General features: G+C 34.2%; 4 protein-coding genes across 4 annotated transcripts; 1 reads left to right on the plus strand and 3 right to left on the minus strand.

The window, feature by feature from the left end:
• Positions 1–1,295: 1,295 nt before the first annotated feature.
• LOC132284363 (E3 ubiquitin-protein ligase SPL2-like) lies at positions 1,296–8,654 on the minus strand. Its single transcript, XM_059786465.1, has 6 exons — positions 8,185–8,654; positions 6,625–6,726; positions 4,336–4,506; positions 4,040–4,161; positions 2,480–2,599; positions 1,296–1,920 (listed from the first exon to the last, which is right to left on the minus strand). The coding sequence occupies exons 1-6, from the start codon at positions 8,554–8,556 to the stop codon at positions 1,635–1,637; spliced, it is 1,173 nt and encodes a 390-aa protein (XP_059642448.1). The 5' UTR covers positions 8,557–8,654; the 3' UTR covers positions 1,296–1,634.
• Positions 8,655–11,498: 2,844 nt separating this feature from the next.
• Positions 11,499–14,696, minus strand: LOC132286365 (uncharacterized; the record flags this gene model as incomplete). Its single annotated transcript, XM_059788692.1, has 4 exons — positions 11,499–11,881; positions 11,977–12,044; positions 12,294–12,386; positions 13,950–14,696. Coding segments are annotated over 4 exons (1,038 nt in total), but the record flags the coding sequence as incomplete, so codon positions are not given.
• Positions 14,697–19,246: 4,550 nt separating this feature from the next.
• On the plus strand, positions 19,247–20,234 carry LOC132280810 (transcription initiation factor TFIID subunit 9-like). Its single transcript, XM_059782565.1, has 2 exons — positions 19,247–19,559; positions 19,723–20,234. Exons 1-2 carry the CDS (start codon positions 19,299–19,301, stop codon positions 19,927–19,929), a joined length of 468 nt encoding a protein of 155 aa, XP_059638548.1. The 5' UTR covers positions 19,247–19,298; the 3' UTR covers positions 19,930–20,234.
• Positions 20,235–20,418: 184 nt separating this feature from the next.
• LOC132280809 (probable GTP diphosphokinase RSH3, chloroplastic) lies at positions 20,419–25,056 on the minus strand. The gene is made up of 6 exons (XM_059782564.1): positions 23,836–25,056; positions 23,502–23,687; positions 22,083–22,543; positions 21,478–21,636; positions 21,052–21,403; positions 20,419–20,884 (listed from the first exon to the last, which is right to left on the minus strand). Exons 1-6 carry the CDS (start codon positions 24,589–24,591, stop codon positions 20,576–20,578), a joined length of 2,223 nt encoding a protein of 740 aa, XP_059638547.1. The 5' UTR covers positions 24,592–25,056; the 3' UTR covers positions 20,419–20,575.
• Positions 25,057–25,924: the final 868 nt, after the last annotated feature.

Below are 25,924 nucleotides of genomic sequence, written 5' to 3' on the forward strand. Positions count from 1 at the left end.
TAAAACTTTCTCTCCTAACAACTATAGTAAATTATGAGTTTATTCTCTCATTTTCTATCCAACCAAAAAAAAAAATATATATATATATATATATATATATATCTTCTTTAGGGATGTCTCATCTATCTCTTCTTTTCTCCCTTCCACCCAATTTTTTTCAACCTCATTTATTTATTTGTGGCTGTCGAGATAAATGATGAACAATAATGTAAAGAAACAGAACAAACAAAAATTCTTCCTAGATTATCTTTGAGATCCTGTCTTCCCACGGAGGCAGAACAACATGATGAGTGGGTAAGAATTAATAGAAGGTGTCTGTAGTAACTTTTGTTTTGTTTTCTCAGTGATATATGAGTTCATCTTAAAAGGTGGCATTGGTTGGTGGAGTGATAACTGATAACAATTCTCAGTCTTGTAGCATAATTTAGGTATTGATTGATGGACCAAAACTTTTACTGCTTTTGAGGACTATGCAAACCAATTTTGCTTTTTCCGAGAAATATATTTTGAATTACTTGCAAGTGTTAGGGGGGTCAAATGTGCATGCATAGCAGTAACCATAGCAATCAGGGGTGGACCTTGGGGTACACTGAAAAACATTGTAGAAATCATGGGTGACGACTCAAAGTGTTCCTATTTCCAGAGGCCATCTAAACATTTAATGGATCCCATGTTTAGTAGGTTATACGTACCCATAGCATTCAATTCGAACACTTGCCAAGAAAAGCATTCAATTCGAATTCAAATACGTGCCAAGAAAAATATTCGATTCGATTCGAATCCATGTTCATATCTTTTTAGAAATAAATCCAGGGACCCAAATTTGTACTACGAAATTCATTGAACTGACGACATTCACAGCAGAGTCACATTGATCACTAATGTGACGGATTATCAATGTAATGATAAAACACCAAGCTTAATGGAATGATATTATCTATAGTATCCACAGGGACCTTGGACATTATATATCAACGCGAAAATAGAAACCCTAATTCTGAAAAGGGCGAAACTTCCATTTAGGATCATGGATTCTCAGGCTCTGTATATCAGGAGTACTTATACCAGGACCTGTAAATTTGTAATGTAATCCATGTGTTCTGGCAGGGTCCAGTTACAGAATACCCATAAAATTCAGTTTCACCTTGAAACCACAAAGTACCTAATAAGTATAGTATCATCTCCCAACTACTTTAACCCGTGAGATATAAGCAATGCTGTGCTACAATACAAGTCATTGCAATCACTGAAAACATTTCAGTAGCAGAATTTGCACAATTCCACCACGCATCACAGAAGAATGAAAGGGCTCATCTTTCAGTACAATTATCAAAAAAATTTACCAGCCATTCATCGCTTTTACATGTATTTCCAAGTATTAAATGGAACACTACACAAAAAAAATAAAAAATAAATAAAAAATAAAAAAAAACTATATATGTACCAAAATTTCCCCATTAGAAACACAATCAAGTCGTTTAATCTCAAAAGTATTTCTTTCACTCTCTCCCCATGGAGTCCATGTAATGCTACTGCTACATCTCTCAGCTACAACGGTTAGTGAAAATTCCACATCTTCCGAACTAGTGAAGTTAACTCCAGCTTTAATATGCAAACCATTTGCTCATTGCATCTCAAGAGTCGTATATTCTCACAGAGCTTCGGATTGTCTGCCTACACACTGGACACTTTGGTGCTACTTCCCGTTCAACATGTAACGCGCACCTTTGGCAACAAACAAGATGTCCGCAAGGGATGAATGCAGACCGCCTTCTTCTCAACAGGCAGATCACACACAGTTCTCCTTCTGGTACATCTCCAGTCTCTTCCGCTGTAAGAGTTTCGTCCTCAGCTCTAGCGGCAGCATCTTGCTGCTCAATTTGCCTCTGTTGCCGCCACGCTTTCCATCTATTCCAGTTCCTGAGAAATGCAATTTAAAACGATCAAACTGGAAACAGCACTCAATTATGATCACGTAGGAAGTTATTTTCACTGCTTAATATTTTGACGAGGGCATTATTATAACTACCATGGCCAAGTGTTTCAAGTTGATCATGTTTCAATGGATAGTAAGTTTTGATCACATTTCAGTTAGTTAGCCTGTTCTCCGTCATGCTTGAACAAAAAAATATGGGGATCTCTTCCAAGTTTACTATTAACTTCATATCTATTTGTTTAATATAAACAGTCATGGACAGCAGCACGGGGTACATAGTGTATGTCCTCACTCAAGGTGCAGAGTATTCTCCTTCCTCATCCATCCAATTATCCAAGAACCAAACAAAGTTACAGTATCATCAGGTCCTTTCTGAAGGACTGCCCAACAAATTAATTTTGAGTACTGCTACTGTGCCCTCAGCAACAGCCACAGATGCAATGAAACACAATTTTTAAACCAAGTGAAGTTTTTGATTCCTAAATCAAATTTTAAAGGTAAAAAAATATATTTAATAATATAGCTATGCCAAAATTATAGTACCTTACAACAGCGTAGCCAAGGATACCAACGGAAAGTGCACCAAGAACAATGCCACTCCACAACAATACTTTTGTCCTGAAAGCAAGTTCAACCACCATCTGATCCTTGCTCATCTCAGACCTGAAAAAGTGCAGCAACACCCATTACTACCCCTAGAAGCATCAACACGGAGAGAAATAGATTCTAAAGATATCTAAAATAGGAAATTGAATATATTAGTAAAAGGCGGAATTGATAGTGCAGTCTGTGATGATATTTAACCACCAAATGTTATCTAATGAGAATTTTTTTTTGTCCAGGACAGCATGAAAGGTTGATGGTCAGAAATCAATCACACATGCATATGGTATGAAGTTATGAACACATATACAGGTATGACACAGCAAATTATTTCAACTATAAAAGATTGTAACCACCTTGACCATGAACTGAGACAATTCAGTAGAGACATGTCTACTCGACAAATCTTTGAAGAATACAATACATACACAAAAGACACAAGAAGAAGAAAACACACGTTATACAAAATTATGTAATATATGATCTAAATTACTTTGTGAAAAGTTAATCTAATGTTTTATGGTCGTGACATGAAACATTAATATGTTAACTAATCACCTCATTGATTATACTTCTAACTGACCCTCACTTATTGAAGTTGACGGGGCGAAAATGCCCATGAGCATATTTGCTGGAAGAATCCCAAGGGATGGACCGAGCAGTTGAATATAGGCCCAAAGAATGCAAATCCGGCCCAGTTAAAGATGCCGCACCATGTGGATTGGGCCAACCAGCAAAGATAGAAGGCCCATCAACCCAAAAGCAAGGGCATGAAGGGAAGAAAATTAGGGCAACACAGCAACAACAGAAATAGGAAAAGAGAGAGAGAAAAGGCATCGTGTATTGTATACAAACTTTCCATATTGAGCAAGGGGGAGGATTTTTGTACACACACAAGTATTTCAAACTGACACATGCTTTTAATATAAAAAATTAATATGTTGTTGACATAATTTTGTATCAATAACTTGGACAAAAAATTAAACCACCAAAAAATTGTATAAATTACAGTAACTATACGTAAAAAATATACCAAGAAATAAGTCATTAAAAATACATATATTCATACACACATGTATAAATTGATAAAAATTTAATATATATAAGTATACACATATATAAGTATACACTTATATATGCACAGCCGTTGTGCCTCAATTTTTGGAAGTTGCCATTACAGATGTCCGGTGTCAATGTTGACACTAAACACTTGTGCCACCACATATCATAGCTTATCTCACCTTGACACCTAACTCAAGTGACCTTCAAAATGCTTTTACAATTGCAGTGGTTACACATTATTAGTCTCTTTTCTACAGACCAATCACCAGTTGTTTTCACCTTTATAAGACAGATGCTTACAAGTTACAACCACCCAACTCAATTGATTATGACTCAAAAATGTAGATTATCAGGAGAAGAATGGACAATCGTGCTATAAGGATTTGAGAAGTAAAACTATGCAATCCAACTAATGCTCTCTAAACCAATCTTACTTACAAGAAGTAGGGAAGATCTTTGCATGATTTGATCTCAGCAATTCCCTCTTTCAAACTACAAATTCCAACTGCAGTAATATCCTTTCCAAGAGGAAGAATCTTCTCTTCATCCAGCAGGCCAACCTTCGAAAAAGAACAAATTACTATATCAATCATCTATAAGAAAACAAGCACATGAGAAGACCAAAATAAAGGCAATCGCAGAAGAAGAAAACGATAAGATTGTTCAACTTCAAAAGAAAATTTCAATTTTTAAAGATAACTGATTCTACTACTAATGTATATTTTTGAACTCACAGGATATTCATGGCCAAAGAGTGCCTGTAGGAAAGTATAAGGAGAAGCATTGACAGGCTGCAATTGGTGATACACCGTTGTTAGAGGTAGCTGATGTCTTGAACCATCCATGTTCACAATAATATAATCAGACTTCGGCCACCTACCACTTTCAACAAGGACAAAAGGAACCTGCAGAAAGAACAAGCCACATCGTCACAACCTCAAGCAGTTTACACATGTAAATGTGCAAGTAAAAACATGCATGTGTCCTGAATCGACCACAAGCATTTTATCAATGTAAATTTGTAATGTATTAGACATTGCACCTTTAGTTAAACAAAATTGCCAATATACATTGTGGGCTATCCTAAAAAAATATTTGATTATTCGACCTCCTAAGGGGGCATGGAAGTCCAACACAACATAGGTCAAATTCCAAAAGAATCCCAAATCATTTGTGCATCAAGAAAGAAACATATATGAATGTCACTCTTCTTCTGGAGCATAATTTATCAGCACAGACTAGATCATAGCTACTGCATAAGAAAACAATAAGGCCCAGAGAGAGAGAGAGAGAGAGATGAATGGTACTAAACATATGTATTTGGAGATGTATGAGAAAATTTAAGTAAAAAATAGAATTCAATAAAGAGGCAATGGAATTTAATATGAGAAAAGACTAATACTACTAAGAGATAAAATAGAAAAAAATAGATAATTCACATCATGAAATTAATCTTAGATAGAATGAGCTGACCGGTCAAAATAAAAAACTAGAAAAAGATGTCCCAAAAAATTCATGGGAAGTGAATTATTATCTAAAGGAACTTGGTGGTAAGAGTAGGTTCAAGTTGCACAGATGCTTAGCAAATGAACAAATAATACCAGGCATCATTCAAGCTAAATATGCTACAAAAAAAACAAAAAGGAAGGAAAAAAAAAAAAAGAAAAAAAGAAAAAAAAGAAAGAAAGAAAGAAAGAAAGAAAAGAGCCAAAGCAAAACTGGTTGAGGCCAGGAAAAGTCCAAACAGAACCCAAAAAGCTGCATGGAGATAAAAGATTAAAGCCGGTGGAACCCAAACAGTTGGTTTTAAGGATCTGTTGCCAATACTTCATTTTTAGTTCTATTCTTAAAAAATTAGAATATCCTCCACAGGAATTGAACTACAGCATAATTTAGTGAGATGTTACAATGAAAAACTACTCCAGTGTTTTTCGATGACTTGTTAGATCCTTCAAATATACACTCTTAACTTTTAAGTTGATAAAGCACATTATAAGATATGGGTTTTAACTCCTAAACCAATAACAACAGATCATTAGCTAAAAGCATTTATGCCAACATGGACTCTTCAAAATTGCGTAAAGCAACTGTGCTAACGCATGCCAGTCAGACATGGGAACAGAACTTATAGTTAGATATGATCACCTAGTTAGCATTTCTAATAATTCAAGTTTATATCATATAGTTATACATAAAACTCTCTCAAAATGACTGAAACATTAATTTACTGTAGAAAATAAAAGAAAAATATTAAATATTTTATAAATACTAATTTGTTTCCCAATGTCCTTGGGTTTAAAGATTTGATAAATATGATGCTTAGACACATGTTGAACCTAATACACATACCCAACTTTATGTAAGATAGGCTAAACCCTTTCTTTTAGGGAAGAAGAATGTCCTGTCAGAAAAAGGAATAGAGCTTGATTAAATTGTTTCACTGAAATGATTATCCATCCAGAAAATTCCAGGCCCTATTACATAACATATCCAGGTATTAGCCAATACTTAAGGTTGCTCTTTGAAATTGATTGGCTATCTGTTGGCTATCCTTAGCCATTAATAAGATCATAAAGGAATTAGTTACCAATACCCGCTACACACACCCAAAAAAGTAAAATAAAAAAAAAAAAAAAAAAATCATGATTGCATTACATCCACTCACACGAGGATGTCGGCATCAATTAATATCGGCTGCATCATACCAGCATTGCAAAAATTGTTAATGGATGGAAGTACAACTAAGTAAGTACAATATTTAGTTAATTGAGGAATTATTCAAGAAATTGCATAGACTAGACTCTATGTCATAAAACCAACTTATTCTCCATTAATAAATCACTGGACTGCTCAAACAGCAATCATTGATATCATAACATCAGAAAATTCTAAACAATCATAAATAATGGGCCTCTCAACCTGGAAGATAACTGATCGGAAATTCCATGGCGTTGCCTTGAAAAACATTTAACTGATAAAAATCTACAAACTTGAAAGAAATTGTAGCAGTATTATGAACATACCGTTCTTAACGAGGTAGACTCTTGCTCTTTCCAAGATCTTGCAAACAGAGAGCGTAGATCGGAAGTCCATCCAAAAAAGCCCCTCCACTCATTGTATATGCACTACATATCATATGATATAAAGAATTAAAATTAAAGTTCTTTAGAAATTCAAGAAGAAAAAGTAAGAAGTAAATGAGTAGGACATCGTGAACTCTGATCTCGAAAACTGACATGGGTTGCCTGATCTTGGCATGTCATTAAATTCATTTTCCATCAATTTGATGGCCAACCGAACAAGGGATCCACATTAGGGTCTAAACATTTTGATATTTAATGTTCTTGATATATAGTCAGGTTATAGTTCTCCCACTAAATGATCTAAAATAAACAAGCAGGCAAGCTTATCCCAATTACTCTCTGTTTGGAGCTTGGAATGAATACAAAAGGAAGCGAAATTCTTAACTGTGAAGAAAAAAAAATAATTTGTTGTAACACTGAAAACTTAAAGATTTTTGCTCCTCACATTCTTTCGAGGTTGCGATGGTTACTTTTCCATTATCTTCTCTAACTTCCCTCAATCAAGGATTCAAGATCATATTGGTATATCTTTACACCCAAAAATAAACATTACAGAAGCGTTGTTTCAAGAGTTACAGGTGTAACTTAAAAAATATATGATGTCTTCAACTTCAAGGACTATTGGATGATACTTGCCACAATTTTTGAGAAAGAAACGTGCATAGTCATAGATAGTGCTTCAGCACTTTTTTTTTGATAAGTATAGTTCTTCAGCACTTTAAATGGGCAATGCAGCCATTTAAGAGCGCTTTCTTCCAAAATACCAGCCATTTAGCTCTTTGCTTTTCTTTCAGTTTAGTTCATCATATCCAGCATTTTATCTTCCAGTACACTTTATTTTCAAGCATTTTTTTTTTTACTGTTTAGTATCATTATTGTCCTTGTGGCTTGTAAGATTACTTTTCTTGCACATTTACTGTCCCATAACCACAAAGTTTCATTAAACCTTTCATTGTAGCAATTTTTAGATTCCTAAAACTGCTAAAGTAGAACTAAGTTTCTCTCCACAATCTTAAAACAAGATAGTGCTTATAAAAGTGTTGTCTCAATAAAATAAAGATGCTCTCTATTTATCTTCATGCAATGTGTTTTTGTTTCATAGTCTGAGTGTAATGAAAATCCTCTTCACTGAGTTTACTTGGCATCTGCAAATTCTGCCAAGCACCAATTCAAGCAGATTTTTAAGGATACATCAATATTATATAGCAAGCAAAAGTCTCAAAGTTATCAGATAGGATTCAGAAAACCATAAAAGCAACTGAGCACAAAATATGGTATAAACAAATTGAAAACAGTAATTTGATTTATTTTAACTTTTTTGATAATTATTAATTTGATTTTTGTTGTTAATCACATAAGAAATCACCTGAAACAGTGCCAAGTCAAAAAAAATAAAAGTTATTATAAAAAGAGCAGATTCATAAACCAAAACCTAAATTGAAAATTATGTTTTCATAATTCAACATTTCAATGAATTCCCAACGAAAAGATGATTTATACCGTTTGCGTTCTCTGAAGAACGACGCCTCTATCTCCTGACTCGTGAGAAGCGAGCACATTTGGCGGCTTCAAGCCCTTCCAATTTCCATCAACAGCCGACTTCGCCTCGACTGTGCCGCGAACTATCAGGAGCTTCCCGCCGTCAGATTGCTCCGAAGAATCTTCAACGTCGGAGGAAGTAAGTACAGAGCGGAGGTCGGAGACGCGGAGAGTAGGAGCTTCTCGGATTTTATGGAGGGCAGAGGAGTTGGAATTAAATCGGAGGAAGCTACGGACGGCGACGTAGGCTAGGGCTACGCCGAGGACGGCACCGTCCGCCGCTAGGGCAACGTGGGAGAGGACGGCCGCGGCCGCCTGGTCGTGAACTGACATCAGAGAGAGAGTATAGGGAATCGGGAGTGGAGGGAGAGTCGACGACGGACAGAGGACGAATTGGTGGAAAACAAATACAGTACTGAACCTATAGGATCACTTGATTCATGGCTTGTATTACGGTTAAATAGGGTATTGCCGATGTGGCCGTCTTTTATTGGGTAAGGGAATATTTTTACTTTTTAACTTTGGTAAGTCAAATCATTTAGCAGTATTTCTTGCACAACTAGGTAAAAAGTTGTGTGTGTATTTAATCTGTATCTTTTTTATTCCATTGCCATCTGGATAGTACTTGTAAGCCTTAACCTCTAAGCATGGGAGTGGAAGATGTCATCAAAAGTTAAATACAGGGACATTAAACTCCGTCCTAATCCGATCCAGTAAAATAAGTTTTGTAATGTAATTTGTTTCAATAAATCTGAGACGTTATTTTAATAAGCTTTGTTAACAAGAGTAACCACACTTGACATTCGCATCTTGTGAAGTATTAAGTTTGAAGTTGGATTTTATTCAGACTCTGTTTATTTTGTCTAAAATATTTTTTTTGCAAATGATTTTTATTTTTACCTTTTTTTTATATTTGACAAAAGTGTAGGTCCAGATTGACATTGACGTAACCTAAGTCATATAAATTAAGTTATAAATAATGAAAAAGATTGTGTGACATAGGATGTGACGTATAAAATAACTTGCTGAAAATTAATGAATAAGTTATTTTTGTTATTTTTTAATTCTTTTTTCTTCGTAAATATTTTACAATAATCAACCACCAAAAAATTAAAAAATATTTTCTAATAAATATTTTACATCCAAGCGAACCGAACTTAAATGTAAATAATTTCTTTAAAATTAAACCTCCAATTATATTAAAACTCTACAATAGGAGATTGAGTAAAAGGGAGATTATTTGGCTCTCTCCCTTTCAATGTCAACCTTTTTTTTTTTTTTTTTTGGAGGATTCCATAAAGGCATTCATTTTTTAGTACAGACTAAGACCTCCAATTTTAAAGCAATATACCTAATAATGATAATAAAATAAAATAAAAAATCTAATAAGATAACTTTTACCATTATTGAAAAAAATATATATAATAAAATAAAAGTCCACACTGAATCATATCAAAGACATGAAAAAATGGAAGCATAGATAAGGTTTTTCTTTGGAATTTGATTTCGGATATGGATTAAAACATTTAATTCCTGTTAACAATTTGAATCTAATAACATAATAGATACATACATACATATATGAGGGAGGCTCTCATGCGATCAAAAACAACGGACTTTTTAACAGACTAAAAGTCAATTAGGAAAATTACACTTTATTACTTTTTCAGATCTAATCATAGTTAATTTATCATAATTAGCCAATATATTTATTCAATCTCTTTCTCCTTAATTTCTTCCATTGTCCTTGCAACCTCAATCACTCACTATCTTCACCACTACAGCCATTATCTTTACCACTACATCCACAACACAATTATCATATTCATTCTCTAAAATCGGATCCAAGTCACCATCTCTTTCTTTCTCTTCTTTTTGCACTTTGATTGATTGATTTATTTATTATTGTTTTTTTGCTCTGCCTGACTATTGCTCTCTTACTTATTTTTTATTTTTTTCGTCGACCCATTATCTACACTTTGTGAATAAGGTTTTTTTTTGGTTCAAATGATACCAATTTTTTAGGCTTCGTGAATAAGCACAGCCTCCAATAATGGAGTCTCAAACAAAAAACATATATTGCTTAATCCTGCTATGAAAACAATAAAAAGTCTTTGAAAAATTGGTAGTTGTGTTGTGGCTGTAGTGGTGAAGATGGTGACTATGATGGTGTGGATATGGTGATAGTGGTTCAGATTATAAGGATGATAGAAGATATTAAGCAGAAAGATTGAATAAAGGTATTGATTAATTATGATAAATTAACTTAGAAGATATTAAGCAGAAAGATTGAATAATTGTATTAATTAATTATGATAAATTAACTATGGTTAGATTTGATAAAGTAATAAAGTATAATTTTTTTAATTGACTTTTGGTCTGCTAAAATGTCTGTTCTTTTGGACCGCATGAGAGCCGTCCTCATGCATATATAATCTAATATTTACATAATATTAAAATGTTTTGATTGCTGGGCTCAAACTCGTCCAATACTATTTGATGGTCAGATAGGAAGATTATACCATTGGACTTCTTATTTGATCGGTCCTAATGAACTTTTTACAAGCCTAGAGTGTGAATGTAATCTATTATTACATTTTCTTGGGGATATAAATATTATACCATTTCAAATCTAAGTCACAAAGAGTGGTCTAAAATTTTTGAAATAGGTTTAAATAAAATTATATCAGGTCATGACATATATATTTTATATATTTTTATTTATTTAAATTCATATGTAAATATATTCATAATTATTTATTCCATTAATGATATATGTAATAAATAAGTTAACTTTTCTCAGTAATAGGTAGCGTGATTGATTGGAAGTTTTTTAGTAGTATATTTTCAAACATGTATAATTAATATATATATATATGTGTGTGTGGTTATATGGTAACTACATACAACTGGGGCACACTGAAAATTTAAATAATTAATGCATATATTGAGTAATAGTATAAGTAATAAATGCATATATGGTAATATAGGTGTAAATTTAGCTATATAAAGTAATGGAAATCGCAAATTACGAAAAAAATTAAATTCACGAATTCAAATTAAAAATAAAAATTACTAAGAAGTAATACTTTTAAAGTTCTAAGATCCTAAAATCTTATTAAGAGTCATTAGAGTGTTTATTTTTTTTTATTCTACAAATTAGGGGAGGGAGACTCGCACGCACGCAAACTCCCGCAGATACAGTGCTTTAACAATAAACCAATGCTTTAAAGGAAACTAAAAGGCTATGATTTGGAGGATGGATCATCGCCAAATCGCATAAAATTACAATACATCCATATCTGTAACCTACAATTACAAATATAGCCTCATTGACAGGCAATTCTCTACCAATACACTATTCTTTTGTCTCACAAATTGCAGATCACTTAAAAGTAATTTCTTGTAAGAAAACAAGTTAACAATAAATTAGTGTTAACTTATTTACCAAAAAAAATAAATAATAATAGTGTTTACTTGTGCTACAACTGCAGTAATACATGCTTAGATGAAGGTCGATGTTATTATTTACCCATTGAATTTTGATTTACCAAGAACAAATAATTTGATCAAATGATTCAAAGTATCGGGAGATTCAACATTCACTGCATGTCCGGTGTCCTTTATGATTTCTAACTTCGATTTTGGTCCCAAGTGCCTACAACATTCATAATTATATGTTAATTGTTAGTACTTATATTAGCACACATAATGTGGTTAAATGCAAGAATCAATTAAAGGAAGGCGAAGTACCTTTGCAATTGATGAGCCAAACATACAGGGAAGACATTGTCCTGATCACCCCAAATCAATAGTGTTTCCTTCACCAAAGAAAGATATAATTCTTCAGATTGAAAAGTAGCATAGAATCAAATCATGTTTGTACAACACACAGTCACACACACACACACAGTGGTCATTGCTGATGGATAATTAAAAACTCAAGACTGAGAAACACCAATGCAGTCATGGACTACTTTGTAGGAATCACATTGGTAGCAACATACATATACATATACATATATATATATAGTTAGTAAGCAAATTAAAGTAATTGAAACATAATTGACCTGGGTTAGAATGGGAAAATCAGAATCTGCTTTCATTGCCAGAATATGTTCCACCAGTTCTAGTTTTTCCTTCCTGTAATCCTTACACATCACCTAAAAATGGCACCAATTAAACAACATAAATTATTAGTTATGTTTTTTAGGCAAAAGAATAGTTATTTTTTCTAGGCCAAAAAGCAAAAAACACCCTTGAAGTATAGGGTTGTTGCAAAATGCCCCCAAGATTATTTTTTGGAGCAAGTTGTCCCCTCAACTATTAAAAGCAAGTAAAATACTCCATCTAACGTGATTGGAACAACTTTCTGACTAATACAATTATTAATTTACCCTTAATTATTAATTAATTTATTATAAAAATTATAAAATGTGAAATACCAATAATGTTCTCATTTTTATTTTATCTTTTTCTTCTTCGGTCTTCCGCGCGGCAGAAAGCCGACCATCGCCCACAATGACGCCGGTAATTTATGCCGGAACAGAGCTTCCTGTGATCAGCGGCAATGGTGAGATCGGAGTTGGCTTCGGAACTGGCCACATGAGGTGAGAGGCAAGAGACCGTCCTCCTCCTCCGCCGCCCCTTCCTCATCCCTCACCTTCAAGCAACAACTGCCTCGTCGCCGAAGATAGCTTTGTAAAAAAAAAAACCATTTATAGAATTGCAAGACAGTTGCCCACCGTAAACAAATGTTACTCGTTGGCCACTCTTGCTCGTCGCCAAAGTGGTGTCTCGTCGCCGAAGTTGCTGGTCGTTTCTCGCAGTTCTTCCTTGCATCGTCGTTCATCCCTCACCTTCGCTTTAGCCTTTATGTGTTCCTCAATTTTCAATTCATATTCATTGTTTTGTCTCTTGATTTTGTTGCAGACAAGGTTTGCTCTTGATTTCTTGATAGTGTTACCACGCCTTCATTCTCACTTTCTGCTTATTTGGGTTCACAATTACTTTTTATAATTTAGCTTTTTTGTGTACTTAGTTCACTGTTTATGTATATTTTATTCAATTACTAGTTTTTGATATTCACTTTATGAGTTAGGCAAGAAACTGTGTGTCGCGATGCAAACAAAAAAATATATAACTTGGCGGAAAAATGGTGTTTGTGGGCGATGCTTTCCCCGAACATGAGGTGTGTGTGATGGCAGCTAATAATTAAAAGTAAATTAGTAACTTGGCGGAAGACGAAGAAGAACAAAATTGTATTTTTATAACTTGGCGAAGACTGAAAAAGAACAAAATAAAATAAAAATATGAGGATATTATTAATATTTCATATTTATGAATTTTATATTTTTTATAAAAAAATTAATAATTAAGTGTAAATTAGTAATGGTATCATTTGCGGTTCGAAAACTTGTATTCGATAATGACATTAAAGAGATCATTTTGCCGTTCGAAAAATTGTATTTGATGACGTTAAAGAGGACATTTTGAACAATCTTATAGTTAAGGGGTTTTTTCTTTTCTTTTTTTTTTTTTTTTTTTTTTTTTTTTTAATCATTGCAATTTGTTGAAAATCAATTATAGTTATAAATTATTAGTTATTTTTTTGATGTTACAGTTATTATGATTGGTTGAAAATCAATTACAGTTGTACTAACACTTCTCAGTAAATTATAATCCAAACCATGTAATAACAAATTGCAGATCCTACAATGACTCACATTGATAAATTCCTTGAGGAGAAAATCTGGGACCCACTTGAAAGGATCAAACTTGTAAATGGATAGATTAATCAGCAGCCGTAGATCATCCGGTTTCTCCGGCAGGAGAATATCACGTGGGTCCCGGTTAAGCTTCCTCAACTGCTCACCTTTCTGATCCTCGGTGCACCCTATCCCACTACTCACGATCACAACCTTATCCACCATCTCAGGACAAATCTCAGCCATCCGATACCCCACGAACCCACCGTAACTGATCGCGTACACCGAGAACCTGTCCACACCCAATCTCTTCAACCCCTCACAGACACACCTGGCTTGAAACAACTCGGTCCGGTCCGACCGGTTCGTGAATGACTTGCCGAAGAAGAGTAGGTCCGGGACGTAGAGATTGAAGCACTGGGAGAGTGGGCCCACTTGACGGACGAATTGCAGCCGTGAATTGCCGCCGTAGCCGTGGATGATGACCAGACCGGGTTTGTCGAACCGCCTGTGATTGGTGGTCCAGAAGTGCATGGTGGTTTGGTCATCTAGATCAACGGTGCAGGGGGAGAGACCACAGAAGCGGAAGTAGACGGATATGATGGCGTCGAAGAGGGTGACGAAGAATGGGAACCGCTTGATGGTGAGAAAAATGGAGGCTATGCGTTTTAAGATGGAGAGGTAGAATGAGAGGAGATGATGAGAGTCCATTAGCCAGTTTTGAATTGAGAGAATGCATCGTCTTGTTGTGGTCGAAACAATAAAAGGTGGTTGTCAAGGTTAGTTCCGTAATTTCATATATTTGGACAACTTATTCCCACACATTTAGCTCATGCACATGATTTGATTCATTATAATGCATTTATATATCACAACAATTATTATTATTTTTTTTTGAAATCTGTATTTTGCATGATTTAAAAATGAAGCATATGACCCATGAGTTTGCAGACAAAGATATCTGTCCAATAAAAAATAAAAATAAAAAAGAAAAAAGAAAAAAGAAAAAGAAGATATAAAATCTCAATATATAATTCCAAGGAAGATCAAATTGAGTAATGCATTTTGGATTAAGAATCTACGTACGTTCATTTATGAAAGGAGACACAAATCCTTGCCGGACGAGAAACTATTATGCGCATGATTTCGAATTTCAATGAATGATGATTTAGAACAAGTCACACAAAATTCGGAATTATTTAATAATTTTTTACTTAATTTAATGTTGGTCTTTGTTTCAACATTTTTTTTCTTGACATATTGTCACATATAAATTAATTAATGCCAACGGTCTACTAAAAACTTAACTAACAAGTAATATTTAATTCATGTAACTTCTTTTTTATACTTTGATGTCACACAAGGGATCCAGATCATTATTTATTGTAGCTTGCAATAGAAAGAAATGGCAGTTGATCGAAGTGACAACGGATGCTGAAAATGGTGGCATTGATTTGAAAATCTTATGCTTCCCGCATTATCTTTCTAAGGCCCACATGTTGCTTATGCCACTATATTAATTAAATAATAATAATAAATTAGAGTTATTAAAGGAAAGCATTAGATTAGCTTGAATGCTTAAATACTATACTTTGCTTACTTCACAGTTCACATTCACACAAATTGTTCAGCTCAATGCATGAAGAAAATAATAAATTAAGAAAGTTATTGACAAATTTAATTGAAAAAAAGAATAATCATGTAGGGCCAATAATGGTTTCTTATCAAGCTAAGCTAAGGCTATTGCTTTTACGTGAAGCCTATGATCAGCTTGAGCTTAACAAGTAATAACGCCTTTCACATTAGTACAAATCAAGCCACAATATGTGAAGTCACGTAATATTATTATTTCAATATTAATATTACTTGACTTCTTGACATAAGTTACTTTTATTTTTATCAAAAACAATTCCTGATTTTTTTTTGGTTCTCGGTAGTCATTTAAAATATATCACTCGACCTACCCTTTTAACAAATAAGAAAAAAGCTATAATTTGAGACTTAGCCTCCTGTTTGTTTGGATATAAAATATTTTTTAGAATTTTTTTTTAAAAATTATTTGTTGGTGTTAGGGTTTACAAAAAAAATTAAAAAATAAAAAATTAAATTAAGTTAAATTAAAAAATAACTTAACTCATTAATTTTCGACAAATTATTTTACACCCCCTACTCGATATACTCACCCCGACCTAGATATTTGCCAAATATTGAAAAATAAAAATAAAAAAATAAATTTTACCAGAAAGAGCAATAAAAAAAATTCGAAAAAAATATTTTATGGAGACTTAATATCATATTATTGTTTTCGGATATAATCATAACATTGGGAAGTCTTGGTTAAAGATTTAATTATTAATTTATTAAAAAAAACTTAAGGGAAGGTTTAACTTCGTTGTCAAAACTTAAAGTCCTTTCACTCTTTAAAAAAGTTCAACCATAAAAGATATGTTAGAATCAAAATGACAAAGAGCATGGCTGGCCCTTATCCACTAAAGGTTATTCAATGTCAAACTAATGCTGTCAAGTAAGCTAAAAAAGAAAAGCAATCTAATTTTCAAAATATATAATATCGAGTCTATTGAATTAATATAATAATTCCCATATTTTGACTTTGATATTGAAAATTTTGATTAAAAAAAAAAAAAACATTTGTAATTCTGAAATTAAAGAAAGATATGAAGGCCACTTCTCATGCAAAATACTAAAAATGTGAACGCTTGACCAAAATGACAGATTTTTCATGTTATGCTTACTTATACAATGTCATGCATAATGCAATTAGCAACTATATTTATTTTAAATAAAAAATTTGAACATCAAGTCCAATCCAAGTTTATTTTTTTATACTTGAATTAAGACATAATCGGGTTAGGCTGAATAGACTAGTGATGGCAAGATTAGGCTTGGGACTAAGGACAGAGCCAATGAAAGCCTAGGGGGGCACGTGCCTCCCTGAGTTGGCCCGCACTCTATAATATATGTGGTAATTTTTTTAAAAAAATTTCATATATATAAAAATATATATATATATATATACACTGCCCCTTCAATTTTGTAATTCCTAAAATTATTTCTTTGTTTTCTTTATTTTTTCTTATACTTGAAATCCTAGCTTCGTCCCTGCTTGGGACAATAAAAATATTACTCTTTTAATAGGATTATAACTTATAAGAACATTATAATACTGGTCGAATTTGGATTACTCAGATAAATGAAAAATAACTCACAGATCATTATTCAACTATTTATAATTTCGCTTCTCCTCTTAGTAGAAGAAAAAAGGATGAGAGGAGAGTAAAATTTTTAATTTCATACCAAACACAAGCAAAGATCCAAAACCAAATTAAAGCCAGTACTGCTAAAGTGATATGGGCTTGGGTTGGGCTTGGGCTACTTACCCAGAAAAAATATATATATTTTTTTTGAAAAAAAGAAAAGAAAAAAAAGGATTGAACTTGGGCTATAAAATCATACCTCGACACCTTCAATTGATGACAAATATGACATAATAAATATATATACACACGCACTCACACGGTACTCTTTGTTAACTATGTTCCTCCTCAACATGTGGTTTATGCGTGTGTGTGAATATTTTGTTACTAAAAATAATATTCAAATTGTACCTACAAACTGAATTTTTTTAAATATAAAATCCTTTTTAGAGAGATAAATATTTGAAACTAATTAGCCATTCGAGCTTCCAAATTAACAGTAAGCAAGGTTATTTTAAATCGGATGCCATTTAATGTTTCTAAGTTCATAGAAAATATGACTTTCACAGTGTTTTAGGTTTGTGATTCTCTCTCTCTCTCTCTCTCCTAAATTTGTATACTTTGAAGTGTTTGTATCATGAATTTATTAATTTTGAATGTTCATTATATATCATTTGATAAACCAAGATGGATTTAGGCAATTATCAATTCCACTCCTATTTTTACAATTATTATTCATTTCAAAATCAAATATCAAGTAGTTGAGCTTGTCCTTTGTCACACCCCTACATCATGAACCCTAATCGGACATTCAACCAAAGCTTCGTTGTTTTTGTTTTTTTTTTTTTTTTTTTTTTTTTTGTATACCCTTTGTTCGATACTTTGCCTATGTGTAATATATTTTTTTGAAAAAAAAAAAAAGGTTTGAACTTGGGCTATGAAATCATACCTTGACACCTTCAATTGATGACAAATATGACATATATACACATACACTTACACAATACTCTTTGTTAACTGTGTTCCTCATCTTATGGTTTATGCGTGTGTGTGTGTCTCTGAATATTTTGTTAATAAAAATAATATTCAAATTGTACATACAAACTGAACTTTTTACAATACAAAGCCCTTTTAGAGAGATAAATATTTGAAAGTAATGAAGATAAATAACTTGAATTTTAGACTTACCTTATCTGAGCTGATAAAGAGGCCTTGATTTTCAAGACTCTTCATATCAATGTAGAAACTGACTATTTAGGGCTCAGACTCGAAAACCCTAATTGAACATTCGAGCTTCCAAATTAGCGGTAAGCAAGGTTCTTTTAATTTAGATGCCATTTAATATTTGTAAGTTCATAAAAAAATATGACTTTCACAGTGTTTTAAGTTTGTGATTTTCTTTTTCCCTCCTAAATTTGTATACTTCAAAGCTTTTGTATCATGAATTCATTGATTTTGAATGTTCATTATATGTCATTTGATAAACCAAGATGGATTTATGCAATTATCAATTCCACTCCTATTTTTACAATTATTGTTCATTTCAAATTCAAATATGAGCTTGTCCTTTGTCACACCCCTATCAACATGAACCCCAATCGGACATTCAACCAAAGCTTTTTATTTTTTATTTTTCCAAAAAATTGTATACCCTTTGTTCGATACTTTGTCTGTGTAATGTTCTTTGCACAGTGGATCCCAAGCCCCAAAAAAAGAGGAGGGTTAAGCCTAGAAAAAGGACGACACTTATGATAAGTAGTCCGACAATCAATGTAAAATTTTTGTAAGACAATCATAAAACTTAATTTGATCAATATATCAGTGAAAGATAACAAAGTAGGTTGATTTGAGTGATTGTGCCACTGCCTGCAATATTTTCCAGTTTTTCCCTTTGTAGATATTTTCTAAATTACTTGTTACAATGCTTGGATTGGTCTAACGTAATGTAAATTATGATTTCTACCACTTGACATGTCTCATTTGATTGTGAAGTCCATCTTAATGGGTAAATAGATTTTTGTAATTTTTATACATCAAAACCCATTGTTTTATACACATTTTCTTTAATTGACACTAGTTTCTGCTTTGGAATAGAACTGCTTGGAGAAGTTAAAAAGTTGAGTAGCGAAAGGGAAAAGGGCCAACAAAGGAAATGGCAGATGGAGATGATCAAGACTTGCCAAGGGATGCAAAGATTGTTAAAACACTGCTGCAATCAATGGGTGTCGACGACTATGAACCTCGAGTCATACACCAGTTCCTAGAGCTCTGGTATCGGCATGCTGTTGATTTATTGACAGATGCACAGGCATACTCGGAGCATGCTGGGAAGGTTACAATTGACACCCATGATGTCAAGCTTGCTATTCAGTCAACAGCCAATTTCAGCTTCTCCCAACCCCCACCTCGAGAGGTAATTAGCTTAAAGTTACTCTTAATGTGCTCTACATCACTATTTTGGTGCTTAGGTCCCAATATTGTTTCCACATTTGTTTGCAATACAATTAGTAGTATATAAACTGTTAAATGTAATTTATGATTATGTTTGGATTGTTGATGGCATTTTCACTCAACAGGTTTTGCTTGAGTTGGCTAGGAACAGGAACAAAGTCCCATTGCCAAAATCAATTACAAATCCCGGGATTCCTCTTCCACCTGATGAGGACACATTGATCAACCCGAACTACCAGCTTGATATACCCAAGAAGCAAACTAGCCAGACACCGGAAGAAATGGAGGTTGGTGAAGAGAGCGTCAAACCGAGTTCTAACGCTTTCCAATAACAGAAGACACAGCCAATGAAACCCACTTCTCAACAGGTATCCTTTCCCCTTCAAGCTAGACGTCCGAGATGAAGTTTCAAGGCCATGTCATGTTTTTCCTGGTTAATTTAGAATCAAAATGATGAATGTTCAACGGTTCATGGATTTCAGAGATTTACTGTGTTTTTAGTTCATAGTAAACTCAAATAAAGCTAATTTTGGCAACGGTGTTCTTACTAGAATAGATCGAGGCAGTGGGTATTTAAGAATTCTGAATGCCAATTACTTTGGCAATGGTGTTCTATTCTTTATTTGTACTTACAAACGAATTCAAAAACACCAAATTTGGCTAAAAGTGCTTTTCTTGTTACCAAAACACAATTGGAAGAGAGCTTCTAAATTAAAAGTGCTTTTAAACCTTCCAGCCAAAAGCCAAATATGCTATAACATACTCAAAATGGTTAATTTCCGCAGAAGTAAAACTCAGAAGAGTTGCATAAAAGAACATGATAACCAAACCAATGCTATGCGAACACCTCTACCATTAAATTCAACTTTTGGCTCTTTGTTGAGAATACAGTTGTGTCATTGTTCTTAATTCCAGAGCCACACAGCACAGCTGTTCTATACAAATGCTTGATATTTATATACAAGTATGGTGCAAGGGTCAACTTCTCCAGCCAGCTATGCTACTAGAAGCAGACCCAGTGCCAGATACAGTGAGGCCTCGATAATACATGCGCTGTATCTCTTCCCTGTACTCCGTCAATGACTTGTCAGGTATGGCTGGGGTTAGCTCCACCACATCCCCCATTTTCAGCTTGCAGGTGGGATCATCCACGGCCTCGTGATTCAGCCTTGGCCTAAGTTCTTCCTTCAAGGGAAATCCATATGGAGTCCATCTAGAGCTTCCACGACCGGTTCTTTCTAGCAGATCCAGCACGGTTGAGTTCGCTGGGAATTCTTGCACTGACATCTGCATCACCCAAAAACCCATTCATTAACATGTTTTGGTCAACATTCCTGAACCAAATGACCAAGTGTTTAAACCAAAATGCCAAACATGATGCAATGTTACAACTGCTTAAAATGTCTGATGAATCTATTGAAAATACCAATTATGCAAAATTCTCAAAAACAAACCTTATCATTTTCCAGCATGATGACAAAGACAGGTCCCTCCATTCCACAGAGAGGTTTATACGAATATGGGCAATCTTCAGAATGAGAAGGGAATTTACATGGTGGCTTGATGGAATCCGCACGGCCAATGGACAAATGGTCTTTGCTCATTGTCTCGCACTGCCAGGTGACAACCCATCGGGCCCACTCAACCATCTGAAGCACAAAAGAAGAGTGTTTACAGTCACCTTCCTTGTATCTCCAATGAGCTGCAAATCCAAACTCAGCTTGTAAATGCATCTCCTTTGTTCGAATCTGAACTTCAAGTGGAACCATACCCTCGGCCATCACTACTGTGTGTAGAGACTGGTACCTACAAAAGATGATCAGCTTCATAAGAAAACCGTCTGATAGTCAATGATACCCCCACTTTGAGATGTAACATACCCATTAAACTTCGGATGATTTATGTAGTCCTTGAACTTCCCAGGTACTTCAGACCATAACTGGTGAACAGCTCCCAACGCTTTATAACAGTCTTCCTCATTTTCAACTATCAACCGTAGCCCATGAATATCATGGATTTCATCCATGGTTAGCTTTTTTCTGCACAATATGAAAGAAAATCACCCCCTTGCAGTGAATTTAACAAAACTAGATAATATAACGTAAAGATCAATGATAAACCAGACATCCTTAAATTCATTACCAGATTCATACAACCACAATAATGTAATAATGCTGATTTAGCTGACCCCTCAGTAACCTTGTACTGAAAGAACTCAGATATTCAAATATATTTTGGAAGGCACCAGTAGTTCATTTTAGCCTTGCAATCAAGCTAGAAACGAATTTAGGTCATTGCCTAATTGAATTCTTTTACACCTTAGACAATTCAAGAAAACACCTTAAATACTTGTTAGCTCATTTGTGTCGTCCTCTGAATGTGTTTCAACGACCATATCTGAAAAATTATAAATTCACTCGTGCATTCTCATATGCAAATGCATGAGAGAGAGAGAGAGAGAGAGAGAGAGAGAGAGAGAGCATACTTTAACATTTTGCAGTAGATGCTATACAAGCTTTTGTGCCGCCCTGACAAGACATGGTAAGAAACATCTCCATCGTTAAGTGCACGCTCTAGCTTCTCTACAGAAGATGTAATCATCGCCTCATCAGAAGACTGCACAAGTCTAGAGGAGAGTTCTCTGTGCTGATCTGGGTTGAGATGTTTGAAGCAAAGGTTTTCTAGCTTCTCTTTCCAACTAGAAATCCCTAAACGATTGGCCAAAGGAGCAAATATCTCCAAAGTTTCTCTAGCAAACCTCTGTTGCTTGGCCAGAGGTAATGCATCTAGTGTCATCATATTATGTAATCGATCAGCCAGTTTTATAAGGACAGCCCGGGCATCCGCCATCGCAAGGAACATGGTGTGTAGGCGATCCGCCTCAACAGTTTTACATGCTGTATCATTTTCACGTGCAAGCTTACTCAATTGACTTAGCTTAGACACCTATATAAATGCCAAACTGTATTAGAAACTCATAGCTACAGATCTTTTTATCAGGACCATTATCAAAATAGTGACAAATAAAAAAAAAAACCATGGGGAAAAAGGTTAAAAATAAAAAAACTAATCAACTTTTATTTTAATGTACCGTCGAAAACATTTATGCACCTTTTTTATTCTAGCCTGGAAAATGGTCATGCACTTGACATCCCTATACCTTCCAAAAAGGGAAAATTCTGAACAATATTTGGATCTATAATCTTTAATGTAGGGGTGCCTCTAATAATTTTGTGGTAATCAGAATAGGGGAGGAACAATCAAAAGGCTCATCTTAGCAGCACCTTGATTCTGAAAATTTACTTCTAGAAGAAAAATGCATTGCAACCAAAGAAAGGAAGAAAGAGACTGGTTTAGAGTTAACTTAAATGTGAACGAAAACAGTACAATGGGGGGTAGAAACTCTTTAACTTAGATTGTATATTGTCAGTTAAAATGTGGATAAGCTAATTGTAAGTGGAAAGCCAGTATTTTCGTGGGGTAGGAACTGATAAAACAAGATTTGTTAAAAAGTATAAGTTGTACTCACTTCCGTATGACTAATATAATTACATATGTAAGGACACAAAACATGCATGTCCTGTTTGTCTGGACTATTGATGTGTCAGGGTCATTTCTCCTTAATTTTCTGATCCTTTGCAAGGTTTGATAAATCATATGTAGAAAAAATAACAAATTTGTTGAGTCCCCAACTTCGTTGTTCTGGAATGCATGCATAATAAATTTCATATTGCAAAATAAAGCCCAAGACCTCTGCCGTCATACCAGGACACTTAGTCTAAAACTAAGAAATAAAGAAGAGGGACAAAAAAAGAAAAGAAAAAGGAGCCTAGTTTCAACCAACAAAAACCAAGAGTAAGCTTAACCGTTCAATCAAATAGTTAATCAAATTGATGCCTCTTACCCCTTCAACCAAATCAGCAACCCCAGCTCCAAATGTTCTGAAAATATAATCATAACTTATAAAAGAATCATCAAGTGTGTCATGTAAAAGCCCTGCAGCAACTACTGTGGAGTTTGCACCAATCATTGCAAGCAAAACTGCCGTTTCCACGCAATGTTGTAAATAAGGATCGCCACTTGCTCGCATCTACAAAATCAATACAAAACTTCTGATTCCGAAGACCCCAAATTCCAAATTAACAACTTCTCTACAAAAATTCAATAACTATTTATCCCAAAAAAAAAAAAAAAAAAAAAAAAAAAAAAAAAAAAAAAAAAATATTATATGTATATACCTGCCCCCTATGAGCTTTCTCAGCTTCATAAAAAGCCTTAACAACAAAATCATCATAGAATATCTTGTGTCGCAATTGTGCACCCAAAAGCAAATCTTCAGCATATGGTTCTGAACTCCTCCCAGTAAAACTGTCTTCCATATTAAATGTTAGTTCATCTACCTGAACAGATGACGATTCTACATCGAGCGAACCAGTGTGTGCTTGAAAGCTTGGGGAATCGTAATCAATACAAGACCCCAGTGCGTGCCGAACAAACCCATTAAACAATCCACTAGTGCCCGCCCGAAACGAACCCTGGAGAAGATTCAAATCCCCACTGCTCCTTTCGCGCACAATTCTCTTTGGTGGACTTCTCGACGAACCAACCCCACTACTGCTACACGAAACAGGGCCTTGCAACACCGATACCGGGCTCTGATCTCTTTTCAGCGAGGAGCCCAAAGAAGGATACTGCGAGTAGCAAAACGAACTGCCCAAATCCTCGCCTCTATCGTGCCACAACGACCCCAACTCCTCGCCGCCACCGGAATAGCTGGATGACGAGGCGTGCTTGACGGGCGGCGATGCAAATAGGCAAGAAAGGCCACCCACAATTGGCTTTTGGGACGGTGAAGCGGTGGAAGACGACGAGGAAGAAGACCGGCCGTTCAGATCGAAATCGTACGACGCATGTGAATTGATTTGGCAATGGTGTGTGGTCGAACACACACTGCTCGGCGGGCTAGCATACAGCGCTATTGTAGGGACCGTCATGATCTACGATACACAGACCTCAAATTTTGAGCTTCAGATCTGAATTAGCGTACAACAATTAAATGAATTTTTTACCGAAACCCTAAATCTCTGATTTTTACACAGAACAAATCATCAAAATCTAAAAAAAAATAAAAAATCCTAAAAGAAATTAATTTTGAAAGAAAGTAAGCAAATTGAGGTGTATGAATTTGAAATCAATGACGGTATATACAAACTTATAGAGTATAGAGAGATCTAAGTCAAAGGTTAGGTTTTCACAAACGGTCGAGAAAGGGGTCTAAATTTCTGCGAAAGCAATGTATACTTTTGAAGGAAATTTACAAAACCCTAAACTTTTGAATTTCGGTAGGTAGAGAGAGAGAGAGAGAGAGAGAGAGAGTTTCAGGATTTCTTCTAGAGAGAGAGTTTGAGAAGTTTCAGGATTTCTTCTTTCCTCTTCGTTCTATGATTGTGATTTTTGTTCCGAGAATCTGATATTATTTATTGCTTAGCGGCCAGGCAAATGAAAAATGAAGTTACGGTAATGACCTCTGGAAGTACCTGAAATAACGGAAAAATGTGCCTGTGCTTTGCCAACAAGGAAGCGCTTGTTTCTCTCGTTTAGCTTCTACTAATTATAAATTATTATAAGTTTCAAGTATTAACATGACGATTGACAATTGAGCCAATCTTAGATAATTGAATTATGATAAACTAATCATATTGGCTTAAAATAATCATTGATATAATGTATGGATATGAATGTCGTGTTATTTGATGTCACGCCATTCTATATTATAATGCTGAACAGTTCAAGATCCATCTCAGCAACATATGTTATTTATTCATTGAACATCCTAATTAGAGAGGAGTACACACAACACACACGGATGCATTACAGTATATATATATATATATGAAAATTTTCTTTTTATCTTTTTTAGGATGAGGGGACAATTAAGATTGGCGTATTGAATTTGGTCAAAATTTTGATACGAATATTTAAAGTTATTGTTAGTGAATACTCAAGGTAACCGTTACATTTTAAATATGAATTCTCAATGTAGCTATTACTAAATAACGGGGAATCATAATAACTTAATTTTTATTATCAATATAAATAAGATATTGTGGTTTGTCGGGAGTATTTAATGATGTATAATTTTTTTAAATAGCATTATTCTAAAGAAATATAATCACTAATTGCTATCAGACGAGGTGCTACATTGGCATGATATTGTGATTAAAATATATATATATATATATATATATATATTCTACATTTCGTTTTTCCTTTTCAATAGATCGACACGATTTGTATGGGTTTTTGAAAAAATAAAACCAATTTAAT

This window comes from Cornus florida, unplaced genomic scaffold (assembly GCF_030987335.1).
Source record: "Cornus florida cultivar Cherokee Brave unplaced genomic scaffold, ASM3098733v1 CherokeeBrave_3.0.0_Hap2_Chr11, whole genome shotgun sequence".
NCBI classification, from domain to species: Eukaryota; Viridiplantae; Streptophyta; class Magnoliopsida; order Cornales; family Cornaceae; genus Cornus; species Cornus florida.